This window comes from Merops nubicus, unplaced genomic scaffold (genome assembly GCF_000691845.1).
Source record: "Merops nubicus isolate BGI_N331 unplaced genomic scaffold, ASM69184v1 scaffold3485, whole genome shotgun sequence".
NCBI classification, from domain to species: Eukaryota; Metazoa; Chordata; class Aves; order Coraciiformes; family Meropidae; genus Merops; species Merops nubicus.
Genome location: NW_008611450.1, coordinates 4,828 through 18,728, shown reverse-complemented (window position 1 = coordinate 18,728; position 13,901 = coordinate 4,828). Strand labels below are relative to the sequence as shown.

Here is a 13,901-nt window from a genome sequence, read left to right as displayed (position 1 = left end):
AAAATGACTTCTAGACCACCTCTCATTAGCCTTTGATCCAGCAGCAATGGACAGCAGAACGGTAACAAAGCAAAATGTGCTTGCTTTAATCACCCTTTCATTTCACAGTGAGATTTTTTTTAATGTTCCTGACTTATTGCAGGTTTCCATGAAGGTCGCATTTAACCTTCTTGTTCTTTTATGAAATACCTGGTATGAGCTGAGTATGTGGATTTGAGTTCCATTAAATTGTTCCAGGCCTACATTTTTGTAGCTTAGTGCGATTAAAGGAATGTGAATGAGAACACCTTCACAGTGCTGGGGATGAAAAGGAAAGAATAATGGCCTTATGGCACATTGTAGCTCTTTCTAAATCCCATGTGATGCGGGTGCTAATGTTAACAGAGCTGGTGGCAGTGCTTTGGTGTGCACTGGCAAACAGCTCTGTACAGGACCCGTGGCTGGGGACCGTGTGCTGCAGCCTGGGCAGGAGGGGACTCTGCAGCTGTGTCCTGGCCAACAGCCCTCCAAGGAAAAGAGGCAGAACATCAGTTCTCTTTTCCCTTTCTTTCTTGTCGCTATTACATCATCAGTTGTACTTTCTTAGACAATGTACTTGGGTTATTTAGTGTATAGTTGGAGAGTTGGTTAAGTGGATGAGTCACCTTGAGTTCTCATAATGAGCGTCTTTCTTTGTCATTGCCTAAATGGCAGAGCTCATGTTCTTTTTTTAATTTGTTTTTTTTCAGGTATGAATACAAGCAAGAGTGAGACAGTGAAAGAGCATCCATTAAAACCCTCTAGAAGATCTATGCCATGCCTAGCCCAGAGCCAAACACATCCTCAGAGTCTGAGCAAGCACTCGTCTTTCCTGCAGCCAACCCGTGTGCAGCTGCAGCCCCGGCCACAGGCTCTGAGTGCAGGCACATCTACAGCTACGGTGGATGTAGTGTCAGAACGAGGTAGGAGACTTTTATCTTTCAGGAACTTATTCCACTGGGAACGGGAAAGATTCGATGGGAATATCATTGGAAGTCCTGTGGTATTGTAGATATAATTTTTTTAGTATTTCCCATTAAATTCTAGGGTAAGCTTTGGTTTGTTTAGATACCTGTGATTTGTTGGAGAGATATTTTTGCACAAAACAACCAGAAGAACCTTGGTACTGAATTCTTGAATGAATCTCTTCAGTGTTTGAAATGAGGCTTAAACTAATTTTTATTTTCTTTTTCTGAATGACAAGATTATTCCCTTTTCACTGGAAACGAGCAGAAAGGGCTCCTGTATGCTGTCGAAAAACATGAAGATTTCCATCATCTCTCCTGGGAGAGGGAGAAAAAAATAAATAACTTATGGCAAAAAAAAAGTCTTTAAGTATGAACATGTAGGAGTAGATGCATTCATTCATGAATAGCAGAATCAGGGAAGAGTGCTATGGAGAGAATGAGAGAAAAGGGAGAAAATCCAGATGAATTTCAGCTTATTTTGGAAAAGAGCTTTAAAAAGCATATCTTTGACTTACAAAATACTTGTGGATGCTAATATGAATATTGCATTTATTCCAGCTAAAGTGATGGAGACTTTGGAAAACAACTTGCTTAAGCTGTCTAATACAGAATACAGTGATCCTTTTCTAGGTAAGTTTGTGTCTGAACTGAAATACTAATAAATTAATGATTCTTCAATTACACTTGCAGTATTTTAGTCTGGAAAGGCCATACTTACCCTGAACTGCCAGGTTTTTGGAAGAGAGGACTAAACGTGGATAAAAAACCCAAGCTCTGTCATAAATTTCCTCAATCTTTTTCACCTGTTAGGCTACCAATAAATAGCAACTAAAGACAGAGCAGTTATTTTTTTCATACATTCAGTGTAACCTTTTCCCATAATAATCGTTCATGATACAATCACTTGGAATCTTGTATTTGAAAATCCTTTGAAATAATCGTTATTCAGTTTTTCTTATTTCTCTACAGTTGTGTTTCTCAGCATTGTCACAGATGCAGTTGTTACGCTGGGCTTTTTGCTTTAGATAGTTGTGTGTATTTGCTTTAGATATTAATATATAAATAGTGCTCCAATCTAGAAAGAAAAATCAACACAGAAAAATAGCTGTAATTTGGGCATATTTGTACCTGCATTAATACTGTCTTGATGCGTCAATTAAGTCTAGGAAAGGAGGTATTCTTAGAATTATCTTATCCTTCTAACTGCAAAATGAGTCTGTATATACACACACGAGTAGGAATTTTCAAGTCCAAAACTGATTTTTAAATTCTCTGGCTGTGGATAGCCCATCTGAAGTACACACAGCTGTTGCTGCACCTTACACAACTACTGTGGAAGATCTTCTTGTTCACAGTCAGTGTAGCATCAAACTAGAATGCTGAAGGAAAGAGATCTGCTTTCAGAAAGCTATTTCTGCTCGCCTCTCATATGTTTTAGCATTTTTTTTTTTTTTCCTGGTGCCCAAAATAAATGATGGAGAAGAGGCTCTTCAAGGTCTCCTGAAAATGTAGCAACGGGATATGAATGAAGTTGATAGTTCCTCCAAAACAAAATCAAAATGTTCCAAAAGCATGACACAGACCAAAAATTTAGCATGAAGATTTTGTAAGTAAGATTCTCAGTGAGGTTCCAGTTGAAGCTACTGCACTCTTAGTGTAACTGGTTTCACTGGGTAAGCAAGCATGGGTGCTAGAAGATTTCAGTTAAAATCTGATACTATATCATTTTAAATATCCTTTCCTGTTTTTTACTAGTTGCTTCAAAATATACGTGCTGATATTATTGCATATGTACGTCTGGCAGCTGTGATACAGTTTGGTTTTTTTTTTATTCCCATCACCTAGTTTCAACCTGAAAAGGAAAAGCTCAGCGACTGAAGAAATTGTATTAAATTTTGATGTGGATGTTTCTCCTTGTCTGAATATAGATATGCCCTGTGAAGAGACAGAAAAAATATTTAAATGGTAGCCCTTTGCTAACTTGATTTATTTGCCTGTGTTAATTTAGTCAATCTCAAGTGAGAACTCTGAACTCCATTAAGTTGTTTTGTATTTGCAGAAGTGCAGTTGGTTAGGATGTTCAGCTACAGGCAAGAAAGAAAACTATTCATTGAAACTCAGAAGTTGGTAGTAAATATTGCCTTAGATAAAAATCAACATCAGTTAGGTTTGAGGAGAGAAATTGGAGAAAGTTAAAGCTGCATTTAAAAAATGTCCTTTCAAAATACAGTTGTTTTGTGTTTGACGGTCATATTTGGGTGTTTATGTGGGTAAAAATGCGTCTTCAAGACTTAAGATTTTTAGTTTTATTCTGAACTGAGGGAGGGGGGTAGGATAGAAGGAAAAAATCTAATATTACTGCTTGAACTTTGATCACCAAATAGGTGAAAATGCTACAGCACTGCTGTATTCTTTGTTTGGCCTGGAACTTAATAGAGTTTGCAAAATAGGGTGATTAATGGGTGTCATCTTCTTAGTGAACCTTTCCAAACTGTTCTCCTGAGAACATGAAAGAATGCTGAATTAAGTGAATGTGATGAATTTTTAATTAGGCAGCATCATGGAGCTGTACATAAAGTAGGCCAAATGGCTTTATCCTCTTCCAGAATTGTGCCCATCGACAAACTATTTTTTTGTGAGAAGAGGATTAGCAGGCATCAGATAAAAGACTTCAGTGGAAAGGTTCTTTTTTATTTCAGTTGACTATAAATGAGGGAATAAATTTGTTGCTTGATGATGCTGATGGATTTATGAAGAAGGTAATGTATTGCCTTCATCACTGCTAACACAGACAAATGGGATTCACAACGTTTTGGGTTTATGTTCTTTTTCCTCTGTCAGTTTTAGATGGTGAGTAGTGATGTTAGTTTGAGGAATCAATAAATTCAAGCAAAGTAATAGGCATTGAGCTTCTGTAACATATAATGTGAACTATGAAGTTTCAGATACTCTGCAGTGCTCAGTGATTCCCACCCAGTAAAGTTCATGATCTTTGAGTTGATGACTACAAAAATGAGTGAAAGATTCCTGCTTTTTTTTTAACTCTTCAGAAAATGCCTTTTCACCTAAGAACTTCTCCAAGAGACCAATATGCCTGCTAACCAATATAATGTAGTTAGTGAAAAACTAATTCCAGTGAATTTATTCTTGACAGCCAGACACATTGATTTTGGTCAACTCATTTAGCTCCAAGTAGCTAGTCAGATCATATAACCACACACATGGGGGAATTTTCTGAATGAGGTTTTTGATGAGAACATTCCAACTTGCAAAGCCTTCTTTAGAAATGCTTAAACAAGGTTAGAGGACAGTAGGATTTCTTGCCGTGGAGGAGCCCACTGCAGAGTAACCAGTCCCATGCAGCTGAAAGCAGCGTCAGGGAAGCAGAAGACTGAGGTTCCAGTTACTGAGTTGTATGGCGAAGACCAACTTCGTAGCATTACGTTACAGGCTGTCTTGAGGTGATACTTGATATTTTTCCTGAAAAAATGTTTAAAGTTGGCATTCCAGTATGAAATGTGATGACTTCAGAGAAATTTTTGTAGAGGTAGTACAATTATTTACTGCCTGGGTGAATAATCTTCATTGCCAGACACAGGAGAGACGCCTGTGTGAGATGAGAGACAGGCTAAGTCTCAGTGTGGTACTTAGGTAACGAGAACAGTATACCTGTGACACAGGACTTACCTGGACCCCATGCTCATGTTGATGCAATAGCCACAAATACCTAAAAAGCATAGATCTAACAAAATGGGAAAAATCTTTTTCAAACTCTTTTTAGAATTGAGTGTCAGGATCTGATAAGAGGTAAGTAGTAAATGGGGGAAAAAAAAAAAAAAAACCACAAAAAAATACTTGTGTTCTATTTGTAGATACATGTCAGTTTGTGTTACACAAGGACCTGGACGATAGAGTCTGAACTCATTGCTGTAACAGTATAATTCCAGTGTGATCCATTTTTTTAATACATTTGAAAGTCACACCAATGACACTCAGCCATTTGACATTCATTCTCTCAAAGGGAATTCAACATATTTTTTTTTTCCAGTATTGTGTCTCTGAATACTTGCTTAAAAAATGTGTTGTATTTACATTTAATTCTGTTTTTACTGTATTTTGGTTTTCTTCTGAAAGACATGCTCGGTAATTGCTTTGATTGTGCCAGCTGGATTTAAATGCCATTTTTTAACTTCAGTCACTGAATTTCTGGCTTTACTACAGCTGCCAATAATAGCTTTGTGGCTCTAGTTGGAGCTGGGAAAAAATAGTGGGGAATAGCTGGTTCTTAGTAGCTACATACTAACTACATACAGAGAGTCACATTAATAACAACTTCTTTTCTTCTAGAACAATTTTTTTGAAGTTCTAGAAGCATAACAAAACTGCAGACACATTCAGATGAACTAATGAGTTAGTTAATCCAGGAGCTGCACTGCTCGTTCAGGGGTATATCTGTGTACATGTACACATATAAAGATCAGTAATTGGTAAATTTTTTTAAAGAATGCTTTTCTTTTTCCTTAAAAGCCATCATATGACCTTTATCTTTAAACAATCAGAAATTTGGTTTGCTGTCTTTTCTGAAAGAAACCCGAATGTAACAACTTTGTTGAAGGTTATTTTTACTAGAATTTTCTCTCCATGAACGGTTGAGAAGTCCTCTTCAGTAATCTCTGTTAAAATCACAGGAGGTGGTTGCTACATACCTGTTGGAGTTTTGAGTGTGCTTTAGAAATCAGTTGACTTAAGTTTTAGAGAATTTAGCAATTCTCTATTGTTGAACTGAAAATGAAGCCCTTGAGTTGAGCTGAAGGGAATTTACATGATTTACAGGAGGATTTGCTTTACTTCCTTTCAGTAATAACTCCCTTTTTCCAAGAAGAATAACTTTTTTTTTTTTTTTTGCTGTAACTTAAACACTCTCTTCTAATGCATGGTGCATGTGAAAAAGAACTGTGTAGGGTGCAAAGGCTCACAAAACCGGTACATAATATGCCACTAAATTGTCTGATCTTTCCTCACATTGTCCTTTGGATGTAGCAAAAGGAACAGAATGACAGTGGCAGTATTTGGACTGATACATGACATTTTCTTCCATTTACTGAGTCCCTTTCTGTTGTTGAAATTAGCATCACTAGTGTTGCAAGGTTTGACTTCCTTTTTTTCTTTGTCCACTTTCAAGCACTGTGAGCCAGATTCACAAAAAGGATTTCTTATTACAATACTGATTAATACCTTTAAAAATCCAGTTTGTCTCATAGATAGCTAAGGCATGGAGATTTTCAGGAGTTAGGCCATACTGGAAATCCAATTAGGCTAGGAGAAAGACTTGTGAATCTGATAGACTGCATGTAAACTTTCAAAGCCAATTTGCCTGTTCTGATGCAAATAAGCATATAAGTAGCTTTCTGCAGATTCTACTGTCAGAAATGGTAGAGGATTGTCAAAGGATCTGCCTTCCACTCTTAGGCTGAAATATTTCATTTCAAATAGGGTAAAAAAATGAGTAATGGATAATGTAATCAGTAGAAATTCCCATTAAAGATTTAGATAAAATGGGCATCTAATTTGGCAAATAAAACCAATACTCAGTAGCAAATAAAACAGCACTAATTAATTCTTTTTCAATTCAGTTCTTTTTAAGAATTAGGTTAACTATAAGGGATTTATGCATAGTAGCTTGTCTTCCTTAGCATGACATGAAATCCTTCCTAGATGGGAACTTAATCATGACTAATGAACTTCAGAATTTTGCTGCAACAGTTACCTTGCATTCTAAAAGTATCCTGAATTCAATTACTTCAGAGCTTTTATATAAGAAACTCCTTTATTCATGTGCCATGCTGTAGTGTAGTGAACCGAGAAATGAAGACCTGAACCAAAATTAACAATCCAACATATTATCATAATAACTGCATGATAAAAACTCTTTCCAGTGCTCAATTACAGAAGTGCTTGTAAGTAAATTTTGATTAAGTAATGTTATGATAAACCAGAATGGACAGAATGACCTGAGCAATACATAAAATGTTTACATGAAAAGAGAGACTGAAGGGTCATGGAGGATATGACTCAAGACAACCAGGTTCAGTTTCTGCTTCAGCAGATTCTGATGTGTCCATTGTGATTTTTAGGAAAATTTTTTCAGGAGCTTGGAGTCCTTAGGCAATGCCTGCATGGGGAAGTGCTGTCACGTCTACTCTGTGTCGTGAGATGGCTGAAAGCTGCATTAGCACAGTTTTTCCTATAACTGGTGTTTGAGGGAATTGTCCAGCTTCCATATTAGAGCTGGTTGATGCCTGGATGGCTGGCAGCATGGATGAAGAAGCTGTGTGATTTCTTGCAAGCATAGTGCTTGGTGAAACAGTAATGATTAAGTCTTGGACTCAATACTGGGTTCAAAATATCAAAGTACTTTAGACATTTAATCTGCCTGTACCAATTCTGCATACCATCTTATCTCCTCCATACAGCAATAATACCTGCCTGACTTCCTTTTTAAAACTGAGAAATAAAAATAATATATAAATATACTTACACAGGTAGCTGAAAAACCTGTGTTAGATACACAATATATCCTGTTCTGGGTGCACAGGGGAATAAAATCAGAGGATCTAAACACATCGCAGAGACTAGTGTCTAATGAGCCCAGGTGTCTAGTGACCTCCTCCTCCCGGTCATTTGTTGTTTCTAGGGCTAAAATTAGGGCAAAAGGGGATTAATTTCTTGACCAATAATCTCATTCTTACTAAAGCTTTGCAAGGCCTATGCCTGAATTTTGAAGGCTCAAAGGACTGAGCCAAGAGTGAAACAGAAAATAATTAGGAATAATTTTTATATTAATCTTCCTCTTTATAACTATGCCATTTATTGATTGAAAAAATTTAGTGTCCTGCACTACAATTACCTAAAATATATTGGTGGACTGCATGTTAAAGAGAAATTGGGACAAGTGCTTTTTATCCTCTTGTCATAAAATTAAAATGCATTCTTGTTCCTTCAGAACAGTATGATAGAAAGAAAGGTAGCTGGACAGTGAAGAAGAGCCAAAAAATGAAGATGCAAAGTTTGAATCTAGAAATTAATTTCTGAACTAAAGGCTTCTGCATTGTTAGGCAATAGAAGTTAAAGTCTCCCCAGTGTTTTATCCTTTAAGTGCCCTTCAAGCAAATATTACTGTCCTGCAACAAGCACAGCAAAACTGTATGTCAGGCAGTGTAGACAGGGTTTTGTGCTGTAGGAAGACTGAGGTCACTCATCATGGCTCTGTATTACAAGATAGCTAAAATGAAGCAATTACTAGGAAGAAGAGATCTGTTATCTGCTTGATTAATGCTTGAATCTTTTTTAAATCATCTCATACTTGAATGTGACCGTACACATTACTTAGTTACGTGCCCAGGTATGCTAACAATTGTATGAGTGCATCCACTTTAAGTATGTACCTAATTAAAGAAGTGTCCTTGACTACTGAATTGAATAGTGAAATTTCCATTGACTTCATTGAAATATGATTTGGTCTCTGCCTCTAAAATTAGAAGCTGTCATTGTTTTCTCTGATTCAATATCCTCCTCTTTATTTAAAATTCAGCAGGTTTTTTTGGTCTGTCTTATTTTTGCAGTAGTAGGAGAGCTAAACAGTTTAATACAGAAACCTTCTTTTTCTAACTTGAAGTCATAGTAACATGTTAATTTTCCTTTCCGTAACAGGTCACTTGGGGCTTACAGATTTTATATACAAATTTAATGATTTTTTTAAATAAAACATTTTGTGAGAACAGTTCTAAACGTTCTCAACTAGCACATAAATTTTAATTAACTTAATCAGTGAAATATTATCAGCAAGATACTGATATTTGCTATCCTAATTGTTTAAAAATACATTATAGTTGCTTTATTTTGTTGTTTATTCAGTTCTGCAAACACATAGTCTTTCAGATAGAAGATTTTGTAGGATTAATATATAACCCTTTCTCCTCCTTTTAGCTGGTTCTCTGAAAGCTCCCACGAAGAGGTCATGTGAAGGGTCAGGCACATTGTTTGCATTAGCAGTAATATTTTACCTGAACAGCTATATTGGGTTTGTGTAGGAAGGTTTTGGTAGAAGGGTTGTGTTTTGGAGCTTCTGTGAGAAGCTGCTGGAAGCTTCCCCCATGTCTGATGGAGCCTGTGGTGGCTGCCTACAAGATGAATCCACTGCTGGCCAAGGGCAGGCTCATCAGCGCCGGTGGCAGCGCCTCTGGGATAACATATTTGAGAAGGGAAATCGTTGCTGGGCGACAGCAATTGCAGGCAAAGAGAGGAGTGAGAATATGTGAGAGGAAAGGCACTGGAGCAGAGACTTCCCTGCAGGCTGTGGTGAAGACCATGGCGAGGCAGGCTGACCCCCTGCAGCCCATGTTGGTCTGTGGTGGACCAGATCTCCACCTGCAGCCTGTGAAGGACCCCGTGCCAGAGTAGGTGGATGTGTCCAAAGGATGCTCTGAAAAGAGGAAAAATAAAATTAAAAAACCAACTCAAAACATTTAATGAAAATTTTGTGAGCACTTGGAAGCCCACTGGCACGTACAAATGGGACACTTCTGGCCCTGGGTCTCAGCTGTGCCCAACTTAACATATGTGGGATGGCATTTATCAACAGCAGAGAACATATGTCTTTGGAGGTGGGCAGTGGTCTGAGGTCTGTTAAGAAGCCCTTGTTCTGTTTAGTTGGTGTAAAGGCATGAGCTTCTAGAGCAATGGAACTGGATTTGGTTTTTGTTGCTCCTATGGCATCTTGCCTATACCTTCCCCCGCCAAGTCAGGCAGGCTACTTGTGATGGCTGGGATTCAAGCCCATCCAAGAACTCAAGAGCAGGCAGAGCTGGCAGTTGTTCTTGACAGTAACAACTAGGGCAGGCACGATGGGAAGTAGAAAATTGAGTAAACAGTAGCTTTCCCACAGGGCAGGGGGAAGAGCTTGAGGCAGCCAAGCTTTCCTCATGATGTTTTGTGGAGCTGCAGCCAAATAAAGACTCTGTGTTTGAGTTGAAAGATGGATACTCTAGAATGCGAGTCAAATAGACTGCTGGTCTGTATCATTGCTTTTGGGGCATGTTACATTAAAAACACCCCCAGGCACTACAACTGCAGCCACAACCTTCAGAGATGCTGTCTTGGTTTGGCTTGTGACAATCCCAAATGGCAGTTAAAATGCAAAACCATATAATAGGAATTGTGGGGAGAAAAAAATCCAGAAAATAGTATTACTTTATAGATAAATATTATAGAAGAACTTCATGGAAGTTGAGAAATGGCAGTTATTGAAGAAATACTTCAGGACTTTAATCACTGTGTATTACAGTATGCATTGGTGACACTAGGAATGATCCAGCTCAAGTTAATTTAGGTCATGTAAGTTTATATTTAAGGAAATGTGACTTTGGTTTGGTCAGTGGGAAAACCACAGAAGAGAGACTTTGTATTTTAATAAAAGTGGTGGATAGATTCTTATAGAAAAAGCACCTGGTCATAGAAAAATGCAAAAACATAGTCAATGATATTAGTGGCAAAGTTTCATCTTTACCATCTTCTCTCAAGTTCTTAATGTATTTCATTCTCTATTCTTAAAAAAAAAAAAATTAAAACTAATCAAAAGAAATCTATAAAAAGTTAAGAAACAAAGTGGGCTTTCCAAAACACACACGCATTACAATTGTTCTTTCTAAGCTGTTGAATGTACTTTTAAATTATGGACTGTATTCTGTCTCTCAGTCTGACAGTTTTTCAGACTGTTATAGCAGATGCTTATTCAAGTGCAATGTTTAAATCCTATGTTTTAATCATCATTCCTTCTCCTTTTTACTGTATTGATACCACTACTTGTGGGGCAGTGCTTTAGGTGCATAAAATAAATCATCTACTGCTGTAAGATAGAACAGCAAGTATTGTTACAGTTTATATAAGGAATGTACTTGTTAAATTCCAAATCTCTTTATTCTTATGGGAATTTTTAGTTGCTAAAACCTTTTTCGACTAGATTTCAGACAAGATACCTGCTACCTCTAAATGGAAATTGATTTTTTTTTATTATTTATAGAAAATACATGGCACAGTTTAAAAGCTGTGGCCTTAAAAAAATAAAAAAGCTTAGCAGGTAAAAGTATGTTGAGCACTAAGGGAAAACTTACTTGATAACTTTAAATTATTTAAATAAAACGTGTACTTTTGCAAAGGTTTTTTTGAGTATTGGATGTACTTATAATGTCTAATCCGCTGAAAGTTCCCTCATAAAAATAGACTTTTTAATGTAAGTAGAGGCTTTCTTTCAGCTTAAGCATTCTATCTATATGCAAGGGTTTAGGTTTCATAGGCTTGTCTCTTCATTTTACTGGCTTCTGTTACAAGCTCTTGATCTTTAGCAAAAAGAACTCATCACATCTGGGCATCAGTCATCCGCAAAGTTGCTTAAGTATTCCATTTCCTACTCTGTATGCCTGCTACTTGAAACCTTCTTTGCAATGTCTATTAAATTCATTTTTGTTGGCCCAACCTGTGTATTAGGTTAAAACGTTGTTTAAAATAAATAAAATCGCTGAGTGAGGTGCTTTGATAATTAAAATGAGCTGTTCTGTAAATGAAGAATCCCTTCGCAGATTTACTGAGTTCAGTGTAAGTCAGAAATTACCAAGGGCTCATTTTGTGTAATCATTCTGTAAGTAGCTAAATTGCAGAAAAAAACAGCTCTTGGTAAATGTTGCAATTTAATATTCCATCTCAGAAACGTTTAGGCTACATGAGATACTTGTGGTTATTTTTTTTTTACTGTAGTACTTACTGTGGAGAATTCAGCTGAATAACTTTATGAAAAATACTTTGTTGTTGCAGATGAGCTTTTATGAATATAAAATTCAGGAAATTCGAGATTGTGGTTCCCACAGCAACCATGAGTTGTTTCTTGGCTTCTGTTTAGGGTTTAGAATTACTGGGCTAAATGCTGTCCCCAGTCTTCATGACTTTTCCCATGTTGATGTGAAAGCTGAGATGAGAACTTGGCTCAGGATTTGTGTGTAACTTCTTTGTCTGAATATGTTTCTATTTCAAATTTGTCCAAGATATAATTGTGTGGGAATAATTATCTAACTTTTAATCTTAAATTTTTTTTTTCAAGACTAAACATCTTCCAACATTCATTAAAACTTACATAGTCCAGTGCTGTGCAGACATTACCCCTCATTTTACTCCTGCTGGGTCTATATGGTCAGTATTGCCATGAGTTTTTGATGGGGAATGTGCAAGGAAATTAAAAGTCTGGAAAAAAGTCTCCCTTCTGATAGAGGATGTCAAGTGACTCAGAGACTTGAGTTCTTCTAATTTGGTTGCAGTGATGATGCAGGAGGAAATTTTAGTCTGTAAGGATTGGTTTTAGTTAGCTTTGAAGGAAGGTCCTCAGACACCTGCACCTATCTTGGGATACTCAACTAAGTTTTTATAAAAACTTTTGTTGAGCCATTAAAAACAAATCCAGTGAAGAGGAAAACATGTCATCCTGGTGTCAGGTATCTTCTGCCACCATGAGGTACGCCTCTTAAAATGTGTTCTGAAGTGCTCACTGCAATACCTGAATATGCAAATTTTCAAATATTATTGATGTTGAGCAGCATTTGTGTAAGGGTTTTGGACATCTCAATTGCTTATTTAAATTTAAAACATAAGATGTTACTCTGGTTCAGGATACACCTGCTGATTTGATTACACATTTTGAGTCTTGACAACTGTGAGTCAAGCACAAAAGCATTTCAATATTTGCTTTATATTGCTTTGTAAAGTCTTTTTAAACTGCTGTAAAGAATGTTGTGGGCTTTTTTTTTTGTTTGAATCGTAAATTTAAAAAAAATTTCTGTAGGTCTGCTAAAAGTAGGAGTCACTTCTAGTTTCAGACAACCATGATAACATTTCCAGCAGAAAACTGTCACAGGAAAGGATAGATAAAGCTATTGAAAAGTAGATACTTAACAGGAATGTTCAACTGTGGCTATAACAACCTTCTTAGTTTCTCTCCACCATAACCTAAAGGGACACCACTGTTTTCTTCTGTTTTTCTTTCAGAAGTAGGAAAGGACAAAGACACATATACAGACGATTCAGAACATGCAAATTATGATACTCGTACAGATCAGTCGTTGCTCATTCAGAACAAGCTTACCAGGCAGAAAACAGAACCTCGGAACAAATCGTCTCTAAAGGTAACAGACACAAAACTTCAGTAAACTTTATAAATTGTCAGAATATGCTTAAATATTTTTAAAATGTAATCAAGGGATTAGATAAATTGCAGCTTAAATAGGCGTCCGATTATAAGAAATTTAAGAGGCTTCCACTTTATAGTTTAACCTATAGAGTCAGTGAATGGAATTCTCTCTACCAAAAGTGACCAAAATGATATAGAATCCATGATTCATATCGACTTGTCTAAGAGACAGTAGCCTTCTTTCAAAAAGTTTATATTGCACAGAATTTAGGACATAGGATTCCCAGCATGGAGTGAAATTTAGGACATAGGATTCCCAGCATGGAGTGAAATTCATGTCAGCTGAGAGGCCTCAAGAAATTATGAAAGCTTAGAAGAATTTAGGAAAGTTTAGAAGAATTAAGTTCATGTAGCAAATGATCAGTCAAGAGTGATCTAAAGTGGTAGGATACTCTTTCTAAGGAAAATCCAAATGATAGCTACACACATAGAATCAAAGAAAATTCGCTTATGTGTCGGTTTTGTAGGAGTATTTTCAGGAACTTCAGCTAATTCACTGTAAAGATGTCTTGCCAGATAAAACTGGCATGTAATTTTGCTTGGTAATTACCTAATCACAGTATTCATCACAATGTGTTTTCTACATTATTTTCCAATATAGTGCCAAAGAATTATGACACATTTTC

General features: G+C 36.7%; 1 protein-coding gene across 1 annotated transcript; it reads left to right on the top strand.

Annotated features, from left to right (window-relative positions):
- Positions 1–728: 728 nt before the first annotated feature.
- Positions 729–13,210, top strand: LOC103773832 (anoctamin-3-like; the record flags this gene model as incomplete). Its single annotated transcript, XM_008941210.1, has 3 exons — positions 729–941; positions 1,545–1,616; positions 13,074–13,210. Coding segments are annotated over 3 exons (422 nt in total), but the record flags the coding sequence as incomplete, so codon positions are not given.
- Between the last annotated feature and the right edge of the window lie 691 nt (positions 13,211–13,901).